At 41.3% G+C, this 24,737-nt stretch overlaps 4 protein-coding genes across 6 annotated transcripts; 1 reads left to right on the top strand and 3 right to left on the bottom strand.

Annotated features, from left to right (window-relative positions):
• Positions 1-2,684: 2,684 nt before the first annotated feature.
• wnt8b (wingless-type MMTV integration site family, member 8b) lies at positions 2,685-7,478 on the bottom strand. The gene is made up of 6 exons (XM_085477606.1): positions 7,302-7,478; positions 6,743-6,776; positions 5,755-5,893; positions 5,033-5,158; positions 4,796-4,938; positions 2,685-3,617 (listed from the first exon to the last, which is right to left on the bottom strand). The coding sequence occupies exons 1-6, from the start codon at positions 7,370-7,372 to the stop codon at positions 3,048-3,050; spliced, it is 1,083 nt and encodes a 360-aa protein (XP_085333732.1). The 5' UTR covers positions 7,373-7,478; the 3' UTR covers positions 2,685-3,047.
• A 2,302-nt stretch (positions 7,479-9,780) lies between these two features.
• Positions 9,781-12,785, bottom strand: scdb (stearoyl-CoA desaturase b). The gene is given in 4 exon segments (XM_085478542.1): positions 9,781-11,106; positions 11,848-11,901; positions 11,903-12,147; positions 12,738-12,785. Coding segments are annotated over 4 exon segments (603 nt in total). The 3' UTR covers positions 9,781-10,850.
• A 1,242-nt stretch (positions 12,786-14,027) lies between these two features.
• On the bottom strand, positions 14,028-17,017 carry trmt2b (tRNA methyltransferase 2B). Of its 2 annotated transcripts, XM_085477603.1 has the most exons (3): positions 16,890-17,017; positions 16,186-16,667; positions 14,028-14,781 (listed from the first exon to the last, which is right to left on the bottom strand). In XM_085477603.1, the coding sequence occupies exons 1-3, from the start codon at positions 17,014-17,016 to the stop codon at positions 14,161-14,163; spliced, it is 1,230 nt and encodes a 409-aa protein (XP_085333729.1). In that variant the 5' UTR covers position 17,017; the 3' UTR covers positions 14,028-14,160. The 2 variants fall into 2 exon arrangements, with proteins under 2 accessions (XP_085333729.1, XP_085333728.1); XM_085477602.1 differs by having other exon boundaries at positions 16,186-17,017.
• Positions 17,018-17,176: 159 nt separating this feature from the next.
• Positions 17,177-24,142, top strand: dnajb12a (DnaJ heat shock protein family (Hsp40) member B12a). Of its 2 annotated transcripts, none has more exons than XM_085477604.1 (9): positions 17,177-17,372; positions 17,719-17,896; positions 19,585-19,730; positions 19,817-19,987; positions 21,318-21,397; positions 21,520-21,629; positions 21,713-21,885; positions 22,633-22,775; positions 23,538-24,142. In XM_085477604.1, exons 1-8 carry the CDS (start codon positions 17,240-17,242, stop codon positions 22,752-22,754), a joined length of 1,113 nt encoding a protein of 370 aa, XP_085333730.1. In that variant the 5' UTR covers positions 17,177-17,239; the 3' UTR covers positions 22,755-22,775; positions 23,538-24,142. The 2 variants fall into 2 exon arrangements, with proteins under 2 accessions (XP_085333730.1, XP_085333731.1); XM_085477605.1 differs by lacking the exon at positions 17,177-17,372 and adding an exon at positions 17,574-17,633.
• The last annotated feature ends 595 nt before the right edge of the window (positions 24,143-24,737 follow it).

The raw sequence follows: 24,737 nt of genomic DNA, 5'->3' as shown, positions 1-24,737 counted from the left end.
ACTGGCTTCAGCAGCGGAACACGTCTGGCACTGCGGGATTTGATTCCCTGCCGTTGTAGTGTGTTACTGATGGTGACCTTTGTTACTTTGGTCCCAGCTCTCTGCAGGTCATTCACCAGGTCCCCCCGTGTGGTTCTGGGATCTTTGCTCACCGTTCTCATGATCATTTTGACCCCACGGGATGAGATCTTGCGTGGAGCCCCAGATCGAGGGAGATTATCAGTGGTCTTGTATGTCTTCCATTTTCTGATGATTGCTCCCACAGTTGATTTTTTCACACCAAGCTGCTTGCCTATTGTAGATTCACTCTTCCCAGTCTGGTGCAGGTCTACAATACTTTTCCTGGTGTCCTTCGAAAGCTCTTTGGTCTTGGCCATGGCGGAGTTTGGAGTCTGACTGTTTGAGGCTGTGGACAGGTGTCTTTTATACAGATGATGAGTTCAAACAGGTGCCATTCATACAGGTAACGAGTGGGGGACAGAAAAGCTTCTTACAGAAGACGTTACAGGTCTGTGAGAGCCAGAGATTTTCCTTGTTTGAGGTGACCAAATACTTATTTTCCACCCTGATTTACGAATAAATTCTTTACAAATCCTACCATGTGAATTCATGGATTTTTTTTTCACATTCTGTCTCTCACAGTTGAAGTGTACCTCTGGTGCAAATTACTGACCTCTGTCATCATTTTAAGTGGGGGAACTTGCACAATCGGTGGCTGACTAAATACTTTTTTGCCCCACTGTATGTGATTTCTTTTAACCAATTTTTACTTATTTTTGTTTCTGAGAAAAATGAGATCCACATATGAGGACATTTGCTTTAAATTCTGATATAACAGTATAATGTCCTTGTAAGTGGATATCAGGCCCTTGTAGAGCAAAATTTAGTATTTTGGTCTAGACAACCCAAAATGTGATGTCCACATATGTGGACGCCAGGTCCTAGGAGGTTAAAATGTGTTTTTCATGTTCAGCTTTCCCACACGTTAACCAATTGTTGTGCCAGCATGCTTTCCTCACTCTCTGGGGTGCTTTTTCACACGCGGGTGTAAGTGGGCAGCAAACGACTGCTGATGGCGAATTACTGGATGGCAGCATGGAGAGGAAAGCACAAATGAGAATCACTGCATTGTGCACACTGAGTCTAAAGTGGCTTTGTTAGGTTTAATCCAAAACGCTTGTCCTAATTATATTTCTGCATTACCTTTGAATGCAGTGAATGAACATTTTGTGCCTCTGTTGTACTCCCTAACACAACAAATTTGCAGGACTGCAGAGCCGCGGGGCTTTTGTTCGTGCGAGGGTTTTGCTGCATGCCAGTCGGAGCGATCTGACCAGCCCACGGGGGTCATCAGAGGAGAGAGGAGTTTTGATTATAATCATTATTTGGTAAATAAGATGTCAACAAGGTGTTTCCTTGACACTTCATTGAGTAAAAGGAGGAAGGTGCAGAAATGAATGCCCCCGTCTCAATAGGGACTCTAATCTCCCCTTTCATGTCTCTTCTTGTCTGAAGGGTTTCAGCTTCGGCTGCCATGTGCTAGTTTGCCTGAACCTGGCACTTCTTACTCGCAGGTGGGGTGAGTATCCTGGCAAGCATGTGTTTATAAAACCCACTTGTTTGGGCACAATACTTGAACTAACTTCTTTTGAGCGAACAGTGTGAATCTGTGCAAAGCCTTTTCCCAAAGTCCTTTAGAAGGCGACAGCCCATTGAGAGTGGAGAAGAAGGGATTACCTTCCTCGACAGTGGTGCATTTCCGAGAGAGCTGATTAGCTCTGCATTCATTGTTAAATCGAGCAAAGGCAGGCCCTAGAGGAGTGAAAGGATCCAAATAGGTGGGCCCAGAAATAAAACAGCCACAGGAAGCCTTGCACAGCTAGCCCAAAGTTTTCCCAACACTTCTTTCCCCCACTCCTAAGGAGGTGCGGCGTGAAAAAGGAGATTAGCATACAAAATTAGAGGCGGGATGATTTTTAAGGGCAACTTGCCTCATGCCCTCCACCCCCATGGTCCTACTCTGTCTGGACAAAGTTAATTAAACTAGTATTAAACAGTGAAGAAACTTCCAAGCGCTCAGGAGTTAGGGGGCTCTTTGAGGATTACCATGATGAGGGAGAGAATGGGAGGTATTTGTTGAGGCGAAATTGAGAAAGGCGTGATGGAAGGAAGAGTATGCTGGAAAATTTTCTATTCTTGTTGGTATCCGAACCCCAGTGGGAGGAATGTGAAGCGTAATGCTGTGTTTACTCCAAACGGCAGGGTATTACTGTCACAAAGAGTGTGTTAAAGAAGGATGAGTACTTTCTCCAGGCTGAATGATAGACAGGGTTGACGGATTTATTATTCTTTTATGGCATTTTAATAGTAAACAAACCACAAAGAAAACTAACAATAAAGCAAAACTAGAAAATGCTTCGCAATAAATTAACAATGTACAGTACAAAGTGCTTCATTTTATGTACAATTAAATACATGAAGAGGTGGAGCAAAGGTCACAACAAGCCAAATGATGGGAGAGAAAATTCAAAACTTGACACTGATGGGTGTTTTATATACAAAGATTACTGACGGGTTCATATATATATATATATATATATATATATATATATATATATATATATATATATATATATATATATATATATATATATATATATATATATATATATATATATATATATGTATATATATACACACACACATAAGTTATTTATACCACAATAGCCACGTCCACCAAGATTGTGTATCTGCATGACAATAAATACATGAAGTTGTGGAGAATTTTGAAAGCAGATAAAAACTCTTCAAATGCCCAGTGACTTTTCAAGATGTTGTAAAAAATATAAAAAAATATATCTTAAATACATTTATTCCTAACCATCTATAAATTTGTTAAAACCCTTCTCATCTCCTCTATCTTGTGGCCGTTGTGTTTACTTTTAAAACGCTGTGGACACTGACGACGGTCTGAGATCATCCTTTTATCCAAAACAAACTATCTAAAAAAGAATCTGCCGGGGAGCTGCAAGAAATCATTAAGATCCTCAGTGCTTCTTCCTCAGTCTGAGGTTCTTCCTGCGGCTCCCGGCGCTCTCGCTTCTTCCCCTCTGACCTCCTTTTTTCACACAAAAGTACTTGGTCACTGTCTTTCTGCACTGCTCGCACTTTACCGCACAGCACCAGTGAAATTTACAATTACAGCTCGACACCATCTCAGCCTTACGCTCCTCCACAGCCAGGCCGCACTCCCCACATAGTCTCTTGCAGCTTCGCTTCTCCCATTTGCTCAAGTTCTTGCCTTTCTTTAGGCACTCGCGGCCCTCAGTGCCAGGCAAACCCAGAGTGCGATTTTCCAGGCAGTAATCAGGAGAGTCCTCGAGGTGGACCAGCTCCTTACGGGAGATGGAACTAAAGGTCTCGGCGATGGCCCCCTTGCTGGCCGCGCTGTTCCCCGCTCCTCTCAGAAGGTCTACTTTCAGCGCCCTGTGGTACTTCTCCTTCAAGTAGTTCCCCACCTCTCTGAACTCTGGCAGCTGCAGCCAACAGGTCTGAGTTGTGCAGCTTCCTGACACGCCATGGCACTTGCATGTCCTCTGCATGGTTCCCTTCACAGCCTGGGCACACAGACACAGTTCATGTTATCAAAATAAATAGGAATAGTTCACTGCATTAAAGAAAACTGTGTTTTGCTCTGAGTTTAGTGGAAAAACTGTCAAAACATAAAAACCGTAATTGTGTGTTGGTGCATACATTTCCTGCAAATTCTTGATTGACGTGTGGTCAAATTAACTGATTGTATTCTCAAAGTTTTTCAGATAAAGGCATGAAAGCGGTGAAAAGGAAGAAATGATAGCTTCGAGGTCCATCGCGGAGTTCCTTGTCATCCATTGTGTTTCCTGACTTCAACCAACACAAAACAGCTGTCAATTGAAAAGCGGTGTTTTCTTTCCGTGAAGAGGGGATGAACTTTCTGTTGAAGTGAGGCTGAATCAAAGTTTCACATCGGGTCGCATTGTTCCTCGTAGAATAAATAGAAGTATTTATTTAGCATGTTCATTATCAACATGTTTTCTAGTGTGAGACGACCCAATGGAGAGTCCCATTGAGTGGATAAATGAAAAAGGAGGGGTTTTTCCCTCTCTCTTTCTATCCCCATTTTTTTCTGTTACAATGATGCTCCAGGTGCCATGGGGATCCCAGGGCCCAACAGGGGGGAGCAAAGGCACCGTAAACAAAGACCACTTCAGCTGCACGCCTGTGGTCCCCTCAGACTCCCTCGGGGCCAAACAAAGACCAACATAAATGTGGGATCCTTATTGCAAGAATAAAACTAAACACTTATTTTAAAAAAAGCAGAATAATACAGAATGCCGTGCAATGTCTGGCTCCCCAGGATCTCTAATTAAGCGTGCACCAGTGATCCTGAGATTCTTGAGTTGAGGTTTTGTCATAAGGAGCATTCAGCACTGGTAAATAGGCCCTTCTGGTACACCGAACACGCTGTTATTATTGGAGACGAGTGGCACCTCACTTATAGCGACGTGAAAGGGATGCTTGGGTGGCACACTCAGCGTAATTCTGCGCAGGGAAAAATGATTCAAAAGGTGCTTTACAATCTGCAATCAGTCGGAGGGCCGTGTAAGATTCTTACATTTTAAGCCAGGATGCCACCCAGTTTAAATAATGAGTGGTTAATTAAAGCCATAATATTGCATGATTGTACTGCATCTCATGCAAGATGCTCGTTTTTCATTTGCAAGTTGATCGGGTAAATTAAGAGGGCATACTGTACCTTGCGCCCAGCCTCATTGTTATGGAGATTCATGGCTGCCCGTGCATCCTGTCCAGTCTCTAAAGCATCAACAAACTGTTTGGAGATGGCCTCACCAAAGCCAACATTGTCACTGCAGCCACCCCAGAGCCACCCGTGACCACCTATAAAACAAAAAGAATGAAATTACTGGAATCGCTTTAGGAAGCGAAAACTGTCCTTTCACATGTCATGTACGCGTTCGTGTATCTCTCTGACCTCGTTGTCCATTTCTGCTGTCATCACAGCCGCAGTTATCAAAGTCTCCAAGGCTGCAGTTCCGGGTTAGGGTGTACATAACGCCAGCTGAGCTGATGGCGTGGACAAACGCCGTCTCTCGATTTGCTATTATCATCGGAGAAACTTGTTAGCTATGTTGTCTAATACATTCACACAATTATACTCCAGTTGCTTCCTTCCACTAAGTTAAATCAACTACAGAGAGAGTTTAACTTTATGTATTTTGTGTTGTTGCTGTTGTTTTTTTAATGAAAATTATTTTGAAAAAAAATCCCGCCTTCGTGCCAGGAGAGTAAAACCCTCACTGACAGTTATTATAAATATTCTCTAAATTAAACTAATTTTATTTTATATTACCTAACAAATCTGTCTCTTTGTGTTTGTGGATCTCTGTATGTAGAGGCTGTGATTCGGTGGGACATGAGTGCCTTTTTGTTTTGGCTCTTGTCTTACTTGCCTCTGTAACAATCCCAACTCTTTGGACTAAGCAAATATTTGTAAGACACAAAGACAAAAAAACTCAAGCATCAGAAATAAACCTAAAAAAAAAAAAAAAAAGCACACAGTTGCATACCACTTTTTAAACATCTTTGAAAATCTGCCATGTTTGCCATGAGTTGGAATCTCAGCCTCGTAGGCGTGTGGGAATATTTGGGATGGCGTTGAGTTGTTCTGTGAGGGGTGGGGGGGTCAGGACTTACCACTGCGCAGGCTGCTGTGCGTGGATAGCTGCAGAGCTCGCTCGGGGCAGTTCCAGCGGTCCCATGCAAACTGGTATTTGCACTCCTCTATGCCACTCTGAGCTCCTGCTGCCACGCTGCTTGAGTAGATCAGGTATGCCTGCGTTATAATACAATGCACATTTTACAGCAACAGCAGTGTGATTTCACAACATGGCATCTGCTGTGATTTCAGTACCAGGATGCATCCTACCTAACAAGCATCATATTATACTTTTAGGAAACATGGTTGAACGAGCTTGATCAAGTACAGGGAAAGTCAGTCGCTGCTATCTGCGGGACTAAAAGATCATGAGGGACTGGATCAAGGATGTGCGACTTTCACATTTGTTAGTGTTAAATCCACTGCTTTCATGTCACTTTCTTATCAGTGCAAAATTTAAGTTACTATGTGGAGTTTAAAATGTGGAAGAAGCTGGTATAAAGTGGTTACTCTTTAACAGACAGATTAAATAGATGATATCTGTCAGTTATGTGACAAAAACACTATGAAGCGGCTCAGTTTGCATGTGGAGGTCTCATCAGCTGCAGTAAAGTCTCAAAGCGCCGTCTGTGCGGGTTTCGCCTGCCGCTCTGCTGCTTGTTCGGACTGTGTGAATGATAATATAACTAATATGTCTCAAGTGGCCTTCAGGGAGATGGAGTACCACCTCTTTCACAGGGGTCTGGATCACTAATGATGACCACCCACTACAGCAGTGCCTGCTCTTGCCTCTTAACACATTCAACCCTCGGCTACACAGAGCCTTTGAATAAGGTCAAGTGTACGGATGGGGGGGTAAAGAAAAAAAATCACAAAAGTCCAAGAATATCACAGATGTAGCACCATTGTTCAACGCAGACAGGTACCAGAATTTGTCCCTAAACTTGAGTTAAGATCTCATAAGAAGTGTCTTTCTCTTTTGTGGAAAAACAGAGAGGAGAGAAGATCAAAAGAAAGTTGGCTTACCTTGGGTCCAGTCATCAAGAAATTATTCACTGACCTGGAAAAGGAGACAGCTTATTCACCCTGGGAAGCTCAGTGTCCTCCACAAATTCCTCTGCTAATTCATCTCTCATTAGTGCACTTTGTAACATGTTAAACTATGACATGTGGGTATTCAAACTTTAGTGAACCACACTACTGAAAGATTTTTTAAAAGTGGGAACTGATGTGGGAATGTTATTTTATTGACTTAGTCAAGAAAAAAAAATTTCGCTGGTTGATGGATTTTAGTTTGTAAGAAATCTCAGGGAATTTTCAAAACCTGGCTACCCGCAAATCGACCTCATAAACGGCTTATATTTAGCCAACACTAAGTGCTTATTAACCGCCTTCAAACCCAATAAGCCCTTTATAAAAGGTTCCTTATTGAATAATTCTATTAAATAAATTGGGCTTTTATTTTTCGAATTAATAAATGAATAAAAGTTCCCCGCGTGTGTTCAGTTAATCCTTTTCAGTAGGCTATTTGGAGCGGACGTTATAGCCAAGAAAGTGGCTAATATTTCATAATAAACCAACTTACCAGCAGCAGGTGGACCTCATGTGAGTCAGGAGAATGAAAATGTAATAAAAAACCTCCCAGTGCATGAACATCCTGACAGGTGAGGGGAGGGAAGAGACGGCAACTCGTCCAAAGCTGCAGACGGCGTGAAGATGGAGAGGACACTGAACTACCAGCACATGAAACTTCACAAGGGCTTCCAGGATTCAAGGCGGGGGCTCTGAAATGGAGCTGCTCTCGTCCCAACAAGAGATTATCTGCTTAATTAAAGATTTTCCCCCTTCTTACTCTCTTGGCCAATCAGAAGTAATGCACCAAGGAGAGACTGAAATGATCAAAAGGGCACCCTGGGCCTTCAGGGCCGAGCAACGGTAGGTTCCCTGCCTTCCTTTAAAAGCAAAGGCAGATCTGTTTAATCCTTTAGGAAAAGTGTAACAGTGATCCCTTGAATTTCTGCGCAGAGAAAATGTTTATTTAAGCTATCGAAAAGCAGTTGATTTGTCGGGGATTAGCTGGAGGATAGCCGTTTGTCAGTTTGATGGGACAACAGAAAACTTTGGTTCAGTTTAACAAAGGTGTGATTGAATCAGTGTATCTGTCATGGAAACTGTTACTCAACGAAATTTAACAGCACCGAGCGAGTGTGTAGTTTCATACAGGTCAAATACTCCCGATTAGTGATTGATTTTTAAAATTGATTTATTTATTTTAATTAATATTTGTTTATTTATAGGAGAGTTAAAGCAAAATTCTGCAAATGAATGATGTTTGGGTGGGGGTTCTTGATAGATGCATTCTCAGAATAATGTGCGATGACGTGCTGCAGGGAGCGGCGATGTTTATTTTGAGTGTTTAGCAGGTTTTCCCTTAAAATTTTCTATTTATTTATTTTACTGATCTTAGTAGGAGTACATTTTTGTTTACTTGCCTGCTATATTTTAACAGCCACATAAAAGGTGGATTGTGACAGAGTGAAGGCCAAGCCACTGATCAGAAATAGGACATTTGCATCGCTAATCCAGACGGCCCTTTCCTGACACTGGATAAAGGGTTATTCCCCAATAACCTCGTCTGACCTTTAGGTCCCTTCCTTTATCTGAGGCAGGACTTTTGCGATCTTCTTGTGTGCAAATTGGGATTTGGGGCGGGGGAGGGGGGGTCATCATAAGGGACTTCTGAGGGATGTTTTTGGATTAAGATTTAAAAAGAACTGACAAGTAAGATGAGATGAAATCAGGAACCACGTTGTTGCCTTAGCTTCTTTTTTTTGTTTTTGTTTCTCCAAAAAAACACTACATTTATTTTTTTTCTTATAAATGAATTGGTCCTTATTTGGCATTCCCCCCCCCCCCCCCTTTTTTTTTTTTTTACTCCAAGTCATATTCACCCAATAATAATAATAATAATAATAATAATAAATTTTATTTATGAGCGCCTTTCAAGTCACCCAAGGACACTTTACAATAGGATAAAACAATCACATTCACACAAGCATTTTTCTAACGTTTGTATACACCCCACTGGATTGGGGGCAGCTCTGGGTTTAGTATATTTCCCAAAGAAAATTTCTCATGCAGCCTCGAGTATCCAAGGATTGAATCACCAACCATTTGATGGACAAGCCACTCACCCTCCTGAGCCACAGCCACCTCAAACATAGAGTTCCTCATTTTTACATGTGGTCTCCCAACTAACCGGGCCCAATCCTGCTTAGTTTCCCAGATCAGATGAGAATGCTTAGGGTGCTATGACCATGAGCTACGACAAGAAGTTTGTTATTCCTTACCTGAAACAAACACCAAAAATTTAGCACTGCAGATTTCAGTAAACATGATGGAAACTGAGTACATTTTTAGCTTCACACAGCATAAAAGTATAGCGTGAAGAGGCATTGTTTATGTATGTGTCATAATTGTTCAAATGTGTGACAGTGTATGAATATTTAATCCCAGGCACAGAAGAATACTAATCTTGCCACACTTGCAGTGCGCAGTTTATTTTTATTTGTAAATTAGATTAAATTCAGAGGTGTCCCACACAAATGCTGCCTTTGTCTCACAGCAAGTTTATCTGCATTTGGTCACCCTGCCACAGTAAAATTTATTGACAATGTCAAAGTTTAATGGAGCAGAAACGTAATGCTGCAAGTAATGTTCAGACCATATCTGAATAGCATGTCAAATGTGTAACCTGCAGATGGATATGATCCAAACTCACACAGCTATCAGCAAAGATAAGTGATTTCTATAAGGGTCATTTTCACAGAATCCAATATGTGGCGCTGAAATGTAATACTTAATGTTTTTGAGGGTTTTTAGATTCATTCACACAGTTCATGTTTTTGTCAAGTCATTTTTTATTTTTTTTTATTCTTTAAATAATGTCAAAGTGCATAATCTTCTTGTCTAAAGTAGCATTTTGATTAGTAACATATACTTAGCTGCTTTTGAGTGATTCTTAGTATAGATAGTATAAAAAAAACAAACAGCACTGGTTGTGATTCTTGCTTTTATTTCATTTTTTTAAATTTACATTATTTATTTATTTTTATTCGGAATGTGAATAGTTTTACAGTGCTCCAAATTTTAAAAAAAAAACAAGAAGTCCGTTCTGGTGTGCAAAGAATTTGGTGCCTGCTTAAGGTTCATACATACAAAAAACAACAATAAAAAAAAGTCTGAAAATCAAGAACAAAGTGCCTTTATCAGTGTAGCAAGTCATTCTTAAAAAGAGACAAACTACTGATTTGGTGATGGTGATGATAACTCATCACAGAAAAGCAGTAGGGAGACAGACACTGGTTGAAGCATGTGAAGGATAATTTGATGCTGAGTACACTCGTTTTTCCATTTAAAAATCTTGAAAAATAAATAAATAAAAAGATAATCACACACATTTGTATGTTAAGCTAAGCACCTGTGATTAACATCCTTCCAAATCCCTTACTTGTGAAAACATTTTCTCATTATATATGTACTTTTACAATTACAATAAGTTTGGCACCTTCTAGGTCATTATGATCTTGACTTCGATGTTGTAAAGTCATTCTTTGATCATCTCTCTCTTCTGTAGTCTTTCAGGCCTGTCGCTGTTGCCGAGCTGGTTAGTACATTAGTTCTTACTAACATGCTAGATTTTGATTTGGCCTCTCCTAATTTTTTTTTTTTTCCTCTCAGGTTTAGTTTTGGCTTTTCAGCCTATATCTCTTTGAACCTTAAATTGAGGGTTCAGCTAGTAGATATTAAACTGAAGTTAAACACTTGGAATCAGACTCCATAGCTTTTATCTGCTTAACCTTTAATGAAATAAGAGCAGGCCTAAGCAGGCCTCACCTGACCTTATCAGTCAATTCTCAAATGAATTTAGATTCTCTGAAAATGGGATCCTGTGGACAAAAATGACTGCAATTCCCAAACAGTTAATGCAAAAATAATCTGTTTAACCCATTGAATTCAAGCTGAACGTCTGCACTTCAGTTTTTTTTAAATCTGCTGTTGTGGTATATAGAGGTTAAATTAAGAAATTGTGACACTGTCCATACAGTTAAGGACCTGACTGCAAATAGTAACTTTAATGAGTTGTAAAAGAAAATCTTACGGCACTGAAAGAAACAAACTTGTTTTCCCTTGGGTTGATGTTCTTGTCATAAGGTCTGTTGCCCCACATTTGTGCAACACTATTTACAAGCCAGGTGGCATTTAGGACTGCAACATGTCTGAGGAGCCCAGGGACAAAGCACCCCACAACTAAGGATTCACCCCAGAAGTACCAGGGAACCAGCGTGGGCACGAGGAACCAGAGGACCAGCATAGACACCACGTAATGTCTGAAATAAATCAACAGATAGCATCTCATACATCCATTCTTAGTTGGCTACAATTTGGTTTGCAATGAACATTTTTTTGGACTAGTTTCAAAGACGCACAAACTCTGAATGGTAATTGGACAAATTCTTACATAGCGCTTTTCTACTCTCCCGGAGAACTCAGAGCACTTATACAACATGTCTCATCCATTCATTCAGCACATTCAGCAAGTGCTTTCTATGTAACATCCACATACATACTTGGGTTAGTATCTTTTCCAAGGCAGGCAGACTAGAGCAGATAGGACCTGCTCTACCTCCTGAACTACCAGTGACTCCAAATGGAACAGAAATCAAACATAGCATGAAGAGCACCAACATCATCGTTATTAGGGCAACAACTTCCTCAGTACCTCTGACCAGGTCACTGACCATCATTAGCAGAGGAGGATTTGCCCAGAACAGTGTAAATGTTTACTAGTGACCAAAAAGTTAACATTACTAAATCAATTCAAGGCCAAACTCACTTTTCAACATTGTTTTGCAGAAATCAAGCTCAGAAACAGTAATAAAGTATGTCTGTGTAGGTTCTCAGTCATCCAAGTCTTGCTACTCTAAGGAGCTTGGAAAGAAATCAACTGGACTACCAATAAAGTATGAGGTGCATTATTGCACTCTGTGGCTTGTTGTTGATTGAATGAGTCTTGCATAACTGTACTTTTTTTATGATCCAAATCAGTGTCTGCATTAAGGTTTGCTCACCGTTTCTGGAACATAACCACTTTATCTGTCGTCAGGTCAGACAGGCTGAGTTTCAGGATGTTCTTGGACCAGGAGCCAACCAATGTGGGAGAAGAAAAATCCCCGTGAGGCATTGTGAGGGTCTGCGTCTGTGCATACATATTTGTGGTGGAGGCAATGGTCCCTCACCCATTCATATATGTTCTTCTGCATACACATAGACAGGGAGAAGGCATGAAGTATATCACATCTCAGACTTTGCATTTTATTTTATGTACAAGTGTTCAAAAGAAGCATCACATCCGCAATTATGTTTTGTAACTTAATATTAAGTATTTAGGTACATCAATGTTTTATGACAAAAAAAACAATATTTTCTTACTACATTACAGTATTTAATTTAATATACAGTAAAAACAAAAAGTGCAAATACTTAAAATTTAAAAAGCACTTGATTAACAGATCAGCAAGTGTGAACACCTCTGTAAAAGCAGTAGCCAAATACTTTTCCCGTGTGGAATTACATTACATGTTTTTAAATGGCCATTCAGTTATTTAAAACGTGTCAAGTTGGCTTCCTTTTTTATGATATTTAGTTTGAAGATATGCAGATAGTGTCCTTTTATCATGTGCCAGAGGTTACTTTTTCATAGCACTTTACCCTGAAATTTATAAAGCTAGAGAGGATCAGCCTCCATTTTTCCCATATGTAATCGTACAACCAAGCATGCCCCTGGATTTCCTGAATACTCACTCCATGCAAGGGTTGAAGGCGATGTGGAGGAAATGAGAATCAGTCCGTAAAGTGCTCCCAGATGTAAGAGGATAAACACTATGATATTTCTCCATCTTAAGACTGTCGGCAGTTTCCATGGTTTCTCTTTATAGGTAAAGTAAATAGCATCATCTACCGTAATTGAGTCTGTCCTCGCATCTCCGCTTTGCTTCTTGTTAGTCATTTTTTATTTTTTGCAAAGAGGACCCTGTAATAGCACCTCGAAAACTAGACAGATAGATGTGATCAGTAAAACGCGCACACAGTCTCCGATCGTGTCTGCAGACACTCTTATTCTTTTGTTTGTCGTTCACCGCTTAGGTTACGCTAGACATTTTAATTAGTAACTTATTATGATGATGAGAGGGGGCAGTCCACGTTAGACTAAGGTGATCGAGGTCCCCTTGACTGGATTGTTGCCATCTGCGTGGGGTGGGATAGTGATAGGGGAGGCTGGATGCCTGTTAGCTGTATTTGAAGCCTGCCTGTGAGACTGTGCAATCTCTGCAGGGCAGGTGTGGGTGTACTCCGGGCCTCAAGGGCCGGTCTCCTCCAGGTTTTAGATGTGTCCTTGATCCAACACAGCTGATTTAAATGGCTAAATTACCTCCTCAAAATGTTTTGAGGTTCTCCAGAGGCCTGGTAATGAACTAATTCAGGTGTGTTAACCCAGGGTGATATCTAAAACCTGCAGGACACCGGCCCTTGAGGCCTGGAGCTTTTCACCCCTAATGCAAGGTCTAAGTATCGCCTCATGTTACCACACTGATCATAGTCAAAATGCAATACTAGTAAAAAAAATGCCAGCGCATATAATTCCCACCTGTAAAACCATACCTGTTTTGGGGGTTATCTCATTGTTGACGTTCTACTGTTATAACAACCCCTTCTGCTACTTATCTGACCAGATCAGACTCCCAGATGTTGAACTGTCTTGATGCTGCTCATGAAATTAAAGGATTGAAAGGTATTACTTTATTTATTTGAGTAAATACCAAAGTCCATGGATTTGTGTGTGTTACTGTTTGTGTGTTACTTTCCATTAGTTAATTAATGGAATTAATTTATAAATTGGGGGGGGGGAGAGCTGCAAGACCTCCTCCTATAAGGACTTTGGTAAAGCACAATCTGTCAGAGCAGAGTAATAAACCCCCCAGTGCTGTATTTAGAGGTGTTTTATGTCACTCTAGGTCTGCTTAGTCTGATAATGTGAAATCAACAATGTCGATCACCATTAAAATTAGGATTTTTCCATTTTTTAGTTTTCAGTATTTAACGTGAATATATCTGGGGACTGACTGTTGGATATTCATCTTTCTAATATTTTATAAACCAATAATTACTCCAAAACAATGGCACGTTAGCTGATTAATAATCTAAACAGTAACTTCTTGCACTGGTAGCACAGAGTCCTGAAAGCAAACAATTGAGAACACGTGGGTCAAACATGAGTATAGGATGCGCAACGATTTATTTTATCATCTAAAATACAGTACATCATTATTCCTCTACTTACAAGCTTTCAGGGTTAAGGCCAACCTTTGAACAAAAACTATTTGCTACCTCTCGAAAAGTATCACCACTTCACAATGAGGAGTATGTGGGAACAAGTCAACGGGCACAGCCAGAGTTGGTGAAAATGCTTCTCCTGTGAGTTTCTTCTGTGAGTTAGGATCACAGCAAAGTTCCTTGAAGTTCCTCATAGCTTCTCCGTCTGGTTTACAAGAAACGTAGACCAGCCTGCGGATAGCCGGTTGGTTTCGCAAAGCCCGGACAACCCTGTGGTGGAGGCCGGCTCGAGCAGGATTTACCACGACTGTAAGGCATCTGCCTGCGAAGCTCAGCTGAGATATAAGGCCAGGAAGCACAGCTTCTGCCTTCCCAGAGATAAACTCACAGTTTAACACATTATTGAGAGCTGCGTTGTGTTTAGCGTCTTCCACTGCCTGTTCTATGAGCTCTATACCAATAATTTTGTCCACTCTGGGAGAAATAGTGATTCCCATGGCACCCGTCCCACAGCACACATCTAGAAGAGTGCTGCCGGCTTTTGTTTGCCCTCCATCCTCCTCAGTGTTTGGGACACAAAGGTCTCTCACTGTGGCATAGAGGACTTCAGCAGCTGCCTGGTTCACCTGGAAAAAGGCGTCGGCCGAGATGCGGAACTTGAAGTCCAGTATCTGAGAATCACAAGATGACAGAGGAGCAATGAAAAAAAACAATCATAAGGTAAAAACATATTAAACAGTAGCTACCCACTCTTCTCTATTGCCTACATAAATTCAGTGTTTATAAGGATGGTTTTATAAGTAAAGCTAATGTTATTGTTTTATGGTAACTGACAACCAACATGAAGGTGTATTACTGCCACCTGCTTGGCTAGAGTAGTGGTACAAGACTTCAAAATGCAAGCCTGCAAGGGATGCAATGAAAGGGAGCAATGGCTGTACACACAAAAACACACAGTTTTATATTTCATTGCTAAGTTTGAATAATGACTCCTGTCTTTTTTAAAGAGACAGTTCCCCCTGGTGGGCCACGAAGATACTGCAGGTGGGCCACAGTAATAACAGAAACTCAGTTTTAATATACTAAGTTCATTACAAATGTATGAAAATATACTTATTTATATAAAAAGTGAAACAAAACTGGTAATATTAGGTGGTTAAGTTGTGATATTAGTCATTACTCTGACCTAAAGTTACAGCTCTTGAATTGACATTTCTGTCTTCCAGTAGCAGTCGGGTCACACACTGGCCTTAGCACCTTGTGTCTGACTGCGTAACATTAGGAATTTATAGACAACAGTCTGTGTTGTTTATGTTATTTAATAAAGTTTTCAAGGAAATACATCTCTTTCTCTTGTATTAATTTGGGCGAAGATTCAGGGCTTGATGGGCTCCGCTGGATTTTCTGGTGTTTAATGAGACACAGTACTCTTGGCTTTGGGAATGGCCGACTTACATTTTAGTCATACATGTTCCACTGCTTCCGTGATGTATCTTGTGGGGGGTTTTCCCAGTACTTCCACAGCTGTAAATAAGCTGAATTTCCTACATGGCCTATTCTTAACCTCAAAAATATTACTTCTTCCCTTCTGCTTCTCCCTATTGCCTTGCTATGATAACTTTGCTATTACAAATAATGCTCTTACATGCCTCATTTACATGTCCTTAGATACATTACTGTGCAAAAGTCTCGAGCCAACCCTAATTTCTTCATATTTTGCTAGGAAAATATGTGCAGCGACTTACTGAAACATGCACAAACAAGTACTGAATGATGTGCAGCTCTGCATGAGGCAACTGACACCAGCTTTCAGTAATGTTTTTCCAATATTCTCCGATTCTTTTGTGCGGGAATGGATCGTGTTAAGACATTATATAGCCAAGAGAATAAAAGAATAACAGATTTCAAACACTTTATTTAAATTTAAGTGTTTAAATGTGCACATTTACCTATTTTTGTTTCCTATTTTGGCAGTGAATCTGAATTAAAATATACATGAAATTATTCATGAGAGCAAGCACTTGAACAGTGTCTGTGCAGCTGGACAAGGGATTATGAAATCTCTGTGAGGTTACCTCCTCATATATGTGTGGCTGACCATACAGAAGCTGGTAGGGAGATTGCTCATGGGTGCACCGAGTCATGCTGCTCTCCTGGAAGTACAGCGAGTCCAGCTGACAGACCGATCCAGGACCCTGCGTGAAGTAATCCACCAATTCCGCCTTATGGACGGCCACTTCTGCTGGGGTGAGGCTCTGTGGGTGAAAGTACACGATGGCCATGGTGCAGCCCTCTTTATTGGTCCTCACTGTGATCTCTCTCCAGTGACCCCCGGTGTGGAACAGCAGGCAGGGCTCCAGTGAGGACAGGCGGATGAAGTCTTGGTAGCACCTGGCCACCAGTTTGTGCTTCTGTGGCATGTTGAGCAGGTGGTCTCCGCTGACACAGACGATGTTCCCCTTCCTGCCCGTGCCCACGTAAAATCCAACCGTCTTCGGATTGCCATCCACTCCTCTGTTGACTGAAAATGTGGACTTGTTGCGGTAGCCATCTCTCACTGGTGAGGGCAGAACAGGCAGCACAGGAAAGCTGAGTTTATCCCTGACAGGTGAGTCGCCAGAAAGATGCCCAGAGAGCTGGGACAGGATCTTCTCCTGATTCTGTTGCTTGAGCTCAAGCTGCTTATCATAACTCAGCCTCCACAGAGGGGTGACCACATCTGCCAGCCTCTCCTCCCACGACACATCATCAGTACATGAGGGTGGTTTCTTCTCCTTACCTTTCCTCCATCGCTTCTTTGATGGTGGGCTCCCCTGTTCGGTTACAATAGTGCCATTCGCTAGAAACCGCAAAAGGTCACGTTTGACAAATATAACTGACTTGCTGCGTGCAGCTACCAAGGCCATTTTCTACTTTTGAAAAACTTGCTACTATGGCTGAGGGTCCTGCAGGAGGATTAGCGCATTGTAATCTATAAGGTGTACACGGCAAAAGACTTTACCGGGTGTTCATGAAGCACATGCTGGAGGTTCAAAGAAACTCCTCTGACGTCTTATTTACCGGACAGATAAGCTTGCTGTCGACATCCCCCTGCGTCCCAGGGCAAGTAAACATTTCCGCTGTGTCGCGATGGACTCAAACAAGGACGAAGCGGAGCGGTGCATTAAAATAGCCCTAAATGCAGTCAGTAACAACCAGCCGGATAAAGCCAGAAAGTTCCTGGAGAAGGCACAACGCCTGTTTCCGACAGAGCAAGCCAAAAGTACGTCGAATAAATGCCTGTTTGGGAAGTGATTGGGGGTTTTTTAAATCATGGGTGCTAGGCCGTCGCTGTGAAACCGAAGCAGCTAATGCTAGCATTAACGTTACACCAGCTGCTAGCCGACACTGGTATTTGTAGTTTTTCAGCCTAGAGTCGCGTTTCTCTAATACGTTTGGTTTCTTCAACATAGTGGACGATTAGTCGGTATTCGCAGTTTTATCCCTTATAGAGTGGTCTTCGTAGCAGCTGGGATGCTAACAAGTAGCTAACCGTGGTAGGATTAACGACATAGGAAACGTGAACTCAGGTGGCAACCGTCGATAATGTCTCCTCTGTCTTTTCACAGACTTACTGGAGTCTTTAGCGCAGAATGGAAAGCCTCCGGAGGAGAACGGCAGTCATGTGAACGGAGAAGGACCTGCTATGAGACACCGCGGCGGCAGAGAGGAGCCCGAAGTGTCCGCACAAGCGACGGCGGACTCGGGAAAGTCCTACACAGCCGAGCAGCTGGAGGCCGTTAAAAAGTCAGTTCGCGTCTATGTGCTCCCTTTGTTGCAGTGAAAATGCTGGTAGAGCTGGCTGACGTCGATATCACTTGACGTTTATCAAAAAGTCAGTGTGATTATAGTGAATATACGCTACCTGACCAGTTTATTAGGTACACTTGCTGGCAAATGCAAGGATTTCAACAGCCAATGACATGGCAGCAACCTAGTGCATTTAGTTATGTAGACATGTCCAAGACGACCCCTTTAAGTGCAACCTGAGCAGGAGAATAGGGAAGACGTGTGGTTCAAGGGACTTTGAATGTGGAGTGGTTTTAGGTGCCAGGCAGGCTGGTCTCAGTATTTCAGAAACTGCCGATCCACTGAGCTTGAGTGTGATTGAGATTGGCTAGACTTCTTCCAGCAATAACTCAAATAACCTCTCATTAAAATCAAGGTATGCTGAAGAGCATTTCTATAGGCAGAACGCATCGAACCGACACCATTGAGGTGTCACTCCTGTCAGCTAAGAACAGCAAACTGAGGCCAAGATTCACACAGTCTCACCAAAATTGGCCAGAAGAAAATTGGTAAAAATGCAGTTTGGTGTGATGAATCTCAGCATTTGGATGCTAGGGTCAAAATTTGGCATAAACTGCATGGATTTAACCTGCCTTGTATCAACAGTTCAGGCTCTTCATTGTGGGGGATATTTTCATGGGATGCTCTGGCCTCCTTCGAACCAATTGAGCATCCTTTAAATGCCACACCCTGCCTGAGTGTTGTTGCTAAACATGCCCATGCTTTTATGACCTCAGACCACAAAGCTCACATCATCTCAAAGTAGTCTCACAGTGAGTTCACTGTACTCAAATGATCGCCAGCTCTCTATCCGATAGAGCACTTTTGGGATGCGGAGAAACGGGAGAGTCACATCATGGATGTACAGCCAGCAGATCTGCAGCAACTTTGATATTGTCATGTAAATATGGAACAAAATCATGAGGAATGTTTTCCAATACCCATGCCGTAAAAGAATTAAGGCACCTCTGAAGGCAAAAAGACATCCCATTCAGCAAGGTGGCCCTCATAAAGTGTGCAGTGACTGTATTTCACACATCACTCAGTCCAGCAGATTTAGTTGACCAATAGGTCAACAGGTTTAGGTTTAGGATGACAAGATATCATTACTACTGGGATGTGATGACCACATTATCTAATCCATCTATATCACATTGCTCCAGACTTATTAGTTCCTTTTATCAATGCTGACATGTTTTTTTGCAAAACAGTGACGTCAAACAGACGTCTTCTACACACCCAAGTGATGTGCAAATCTGTTTCCCCCCTCTACAGAAAATTGATCTAGAATCAATAAGAGAAGTGATAAAAGTATCGGACCCATAAGCAATGTCAGTAGTTGCACCGGTGTCAATATCGGTCCCTAAAGATGGCAAAGCAGGTAGAAATGATGGTTCATGTAAAGTTAAAGTAGTTAGATCTGAAGAGAGAGAGAGCTCAAACTGGGGATGTGAATGTTGTAAATATATATATTTTTTTATTATTATTTGCGGAAATTAAAAAAATAAGCATCATAAAATCCACATAGTGTAAGACTCAGAGTCACATCTCTGTAGCTCTAACTACATATTGTGTTTATAGTGTTTTATTTTATTTATCGTGTGTAGTCTCCTAACAATCTCTGCTGTATCATTTTTTTCCTGCAGGATTAAGAGCTGTAAAGATTACTATCAAATCCTAGGAGTGGAAAAGACTGCCTCTGAGGAGGACCTTAAAAAGGCTTACAGAAAGCTCGCTCTGAAATTTCACCCAGATAAAAATCACGCACCAGGAGCCACAGAAGCATTTAAAGGTAAATTAAAAGTTATTTACGGGAAAGACATGGACACAAAGATTCAGAAAGTGCATAACGGTGGTGATCTTCTGTGTGTCTTGCAGCTATTGGTAATGCATATGCAATTCTGAGTAACGCTGAGAAACGAAGGCAGTACGACCAGTATGGCGAGGAGAGAACGCACCCGAGCAGACACAGACACCATCATGAGTTTGAAGCAGATATCTCACCCGAGGACCTCTTTAACATGTTCTTTGGTGGAGGCTTTCCAACAAGTAAGTAGAGCTCAAAGGAATAATAACATCCCAGTAAAGATGTTTGGCGTGTTTTGATACACTCTTATCAAAGCAAGCAAGGGATCTTAGAAATTCTGCACAACACGAGAGTCAGCTAGTGGTTATTACATAACCATAATATGTAATCTTCCCTCATATCTGGCAGTTTTACAAAGCAGCTTCCCAGATTACCTTTCTAAATGCAGAAAGATAATCACTCCAGACTGAAAGCCAGCATATTCAGCTGGTTTTAGATGCTTACATGTGTTAGAAATGAGTTGAGTTGAAAGGTTTGAAAAACTCTTGGTAATCATCGAGGATCGTTTCGCCTTCACCATTGTCTGTCCTTACCACCAAAGTGTCTGTATGGAGGCAGTGAAGGAGGAACCTGCAAACCAGCTTATTGTGTGAATCTACGCATTTGTTGACCATGCATCATTTTCATCCTCCACAACAAGAAAATGCAGGCTGACACCGGCACAAACGGACCTGGGTACATCTTTATAGCACTGCTGCTTTATCATTTAGCATATGAAGAGTTTGGAGTTTGGGGAGGTTTTTGCCTTCAGAGACCCTCCTGGGAGGGTTTTTTTTTTTTTTTTTAAACCAGGACAAACGTGTTCATGTTTAGTTCTCCAAAATCCCAACTGCACTGTGCTTGATGTCGATGACGCTGTGTTGAGTGGGCTGTAACAAGGAAGGGGGAGACAGCAGCATTCATGAGGAATGGGAATTGCAAAAAAGCCATCAAAGGCCACAAAGCACAGCACGAAATGCACAAACAGCAGCTCCAGTGGACACTCGGATTCACATCAGCTCTTTGTGTGTTATTACTTCAGCTTGCTTACAGACCAAGAAGAGCACAAGCAAGAGTAGCCCCCAGACCGGTTGTACCACATATTTTTCACACTGCCCTCATCTGTCAACAGACACTTTCTGCAGGTAGCGGGCTTCCGTAACTGCCCGCACACTGCCAACAAGCTACCGCTACTGATTCATCACTTCTCCATAAATGTGGTCGGCTCCTCTGTAATGTTTAGTTATGTGCTAGTTGATTGCTGAAGAGATGCTTTCTCTGACTTTCTCTGTAATTGTTGCTCAAGTTGTGTTGCAGTATAATTAGGAGAGATGATGTCATGAACACCAGACCGGTTTCACCAAATAACATGATTCCTTGGACCAGTTGTTAAAAATAACAGAACATCCTTCTCTGTGGTTGAGCATGAGAATGCCATAAGTGATTAGGCAGAAAGTTTGAGTATGCTTTGGACTGAATTTTACATATCCAAGAGGCGCAGTTTCATAATCATGATGTGTTCAAATTTTGCAGGTAACGTACATGTTTACAGAAATGGAAGAATGCACTTTGCACACCATAATAGGCAAGAAAGACGAGAACAACAGAGAGATGTGAGTACAAGCTTAAACCTTGTAAGACCTTCAATACACTTGATATTTATACCACCTGATTTAGTGTCTGATCTGTGGTTAAAAACTAATCAGTCCATTTTTGTTTTTTCCTCTCTTCACAGGGAGGTTTGGCTCTGTTTGTCCAGCTGATGCCCATCTTAATCCTCATCATTGTTTCAGCTCTCAGTCAGATGATGGTCACCCAGCCTCCATACAGCCTTAGCTACCGCCCGTAAGTGGTGCATTGGTTAATGAGGTTGTGCAAAAGTGTCTGAACATCTGTCACACCCTCAGTTATACATGTTTCTATACCAGGTCAGCAGGACATATCCACAAAAGGCATACATCAAGCCTGAAGGTGCCTTTTTATGTGGGAGAACGTTTCAATGAGGAATATTCTGGAAATATGCTGAAGACTGTGGAGAGAAGTGTAGAAGAAGACTACATCTCCAATCTAAGAAACAACTGTTGGAAGGAGAAGCAGCAGAGTGAGTTTACAGCATTAGCTATGATTATTATTGAGTTTTACATTGCCGGAGTTTAAATATTTGAAGTAATTATTTGATTCAAGATCTGATGCGAAACAAGAAGAAAACTGGAAGATTTTCACATTTTTAGGGTGGAATTATTCTTTTTTTCTTCAAATTTGGCTTTAAAGATTAACTCTTATTGTTTACATTTCATTTTCTTTTCTTCATTGAATATTTTATGTCACCTTGTAGTGCTTGAGCTTGTTTGGTTAACATCCCAAGTTCTTTAAAACAACGTCCAACTGAGCAATTTAACACCAGTATAAAAAATAGATGTAGCCACCATGACGTCACCTGGAGGTCGGAGGATTCCTGTTTTGCAGCCTTGGGTTGAGCTGTTATTGCTGCCTTGGTGTTTGGAAACCGAGTGCGTCCCGTGTGAAACCAAGGACACTATACGACCCTGTATTATCTTTTTTAACTCCGAATGGGATCATAGTTTACAAAATGAACTTCAGGATTTATTCAGTTAGATTTTAGCCTAGCAATTGAGGTAATCAAGTCGTCAGAAAAGTATTTACTGGGATGACAGAGCAGAACCAGACCAGGAGGAAAGCTCCCCCTGCTGGCTGTTGGGAGTTGGCTTCGCACTTCAAACCAGGAGCCTAAATCCATATTTTATTCTATGTTTAACAGTTAAGTTCTGCCTGATTTTGAACCAGTTAATGTGAATTGTACTGACAAATTCTCTTCTTGTACTTTCAGAGGAAGGCTTACTGTATCGTGCTCGTTACTTCGGGGATTCTGAGTTGTACCAGAGAGCACAGAGGATGGGGACTCCCAGCTGTTCCAGACTATCTGAGATTCAAGTCATATTGGATGGCTAGAAAACATTTCTGCACATATGGGTACGTTGCTGTCTGTGGCATACAGTATGAGTACTACAGGATGCCGTATATGGACTGGAAAGAATTCAGTTTTTGCATGTTTTATCTGACACATCCCCCATTACTCCAGCCACTCAGAATGCTGTTTTAAATTTATTTTTAATATCTTACAAGAATCAGTCAGTACACCTTGTTTTTGCGTGGCTTGATAATCGAGCTGTGTCAGGGACTGATACCAGATATTCAAGAGCAGGGATTTACATCAATTTACATCAATTTACATCGCAGGCCACATACAGCCCACTTTGATTTTAAGTGGGCCGGATGAGTGACACTCTTCTTCCTGTCAGTGTAAAGAAGTTTAACTACCCCTTTATTCCCTAAGATGTCTTAATATAAGGAAAACAAGTGCAATTTAAACAATGTGTCACAGTTTTTCTGCTTAAAAAAAAGCTCCTGCAGTAAATGAAAGAAATCTGTCTTTGACTGTGATTGTTTAGCCATATTGAGCTAAGGAAACATCCCTATAAATTAACGTTCCACCTTTTAAAGTAGGAACTACAATTCAAAAAGAGTGACCAGGTGTAAAGTAACAGTAGCTGGTTTGGTGAAAACATGCAAAATTATCTGTATAATTTAACCTTTCCACTCATGGTGAATGTTACTGAGTAATAGTGATAATGAATGATATTTTTAAGAAACTTAAATATATATAACATTGAAGTGATTATCCTGTGATATGAATGGCTGTATAACTGTGATTTATTCTCTTGGTTTTCTCAGGTTCGTCAGTACTTGAATCTAATTAGAAGAAATCGGTCGGAGCCCACTCAAATTTGACCACATTTCTGCAGCAAACCAAGAGAATCAAAAAATGCCTTACGTGTAGTGGGCAGCAGACCTCATCAGGGAACCTCTCTGCGCCTCGGTGTAGATTGACTTCCTGTAGAACTGTGAGAAGCTTTGAGTTCACTGCTGACATTGTCTTGCTAGAATCTTTACAGTGGTGAGAGGCGGCCGGGTAGTCGTGCTGAAAAGTAAGAGCATTGTTGTCGGTACGCAAAGCTACTAAGATTAGCTTCCTCTGTCCCAATCGTTTTCTTTTTCTTAAATATTTTGAGAAACCCGATGGCCTTGTCATAGACAGATGTCTGAGCCACTCACAAGGAAAGCGTGTAATTTTTGTAGTTTTACCAATGTAAATATTCATTTTACTTTTAACAGTGCAGGGGTTATTGAAGTCATTTACATTGTTAAGTGGATTTGCTTGTAGCCTGTTGGATCATAATTACTGTAAACTGTTGCACAAATGAAAGTAAACCATATTTATTAAATTAACATGCTAAAATTGTATAAAAGTTTCTTTGAATTAAAATTGTCCAATGATTGACTGGTGCACGCCTTTTGTTTTACATCATACATACACGTACACACACTCGCTTATGTGCTTCAATAGTAAGTCAGTTTTTGTGTCCCAAATTCAAACTTTACACTATGTAAGTCAGGGTATAAAAGCGGGTTTCTGAGTGTGCCTAAATGTAGCGTTCACAGGAAACTGGAATCGCAGTTCAAAACCTTTACATTTTTAATTTTCAGTTATTTCTCCACGTTTACAGTTTTGACGTCCTCGTTGGATTTTCTGTAAACTGCTTAAACTGTGTGCTGCAGTGTATGTAGTAGATATGGGGGTGAGAATGATGACCTATAGCATCACAATATCCCCCGTTTTGGTATTTGCTGTTTCTCTGATGGCATAATGTTATTCTAGGACCATCACTGCAACTGATCAGTCATGCTGTTTGTGTCATATGTTTGTGACTTTGGTGGGAAATCTGGAAAAAATACCACAGAAACACTTAAAAGCTGGATGTAAAAGGCCTTCGGGAGTCAGCAACCGGCCTTCAGCTGGTTGTGGTGGGTGAACAGACGAGTTTCGCTCTGGGAAAGTAGAGATTTGTGTCCTCTGTGTTTTGTGGTTTTGTT

The sequence above is a fragment of the Copadichromis virginalis genome, linkage group LG13, assembly GCF_057382275.1.
Source record: "Copadichromis virginalis isolate Kocher_CV1m ecotype Utaka linkage group LG13, C_Virginalis_male_GT1.1, whole genome shotgun sequence".
NCBI lineage: Eukaryota > Metazoa > Chordata > Actinopteri > Cichliformes > Cichlidae > Copadichromis > Copadichromis virginalis.
This window is presented reverse-complemented; position numbering and strand designations above follow the sequence as displayed.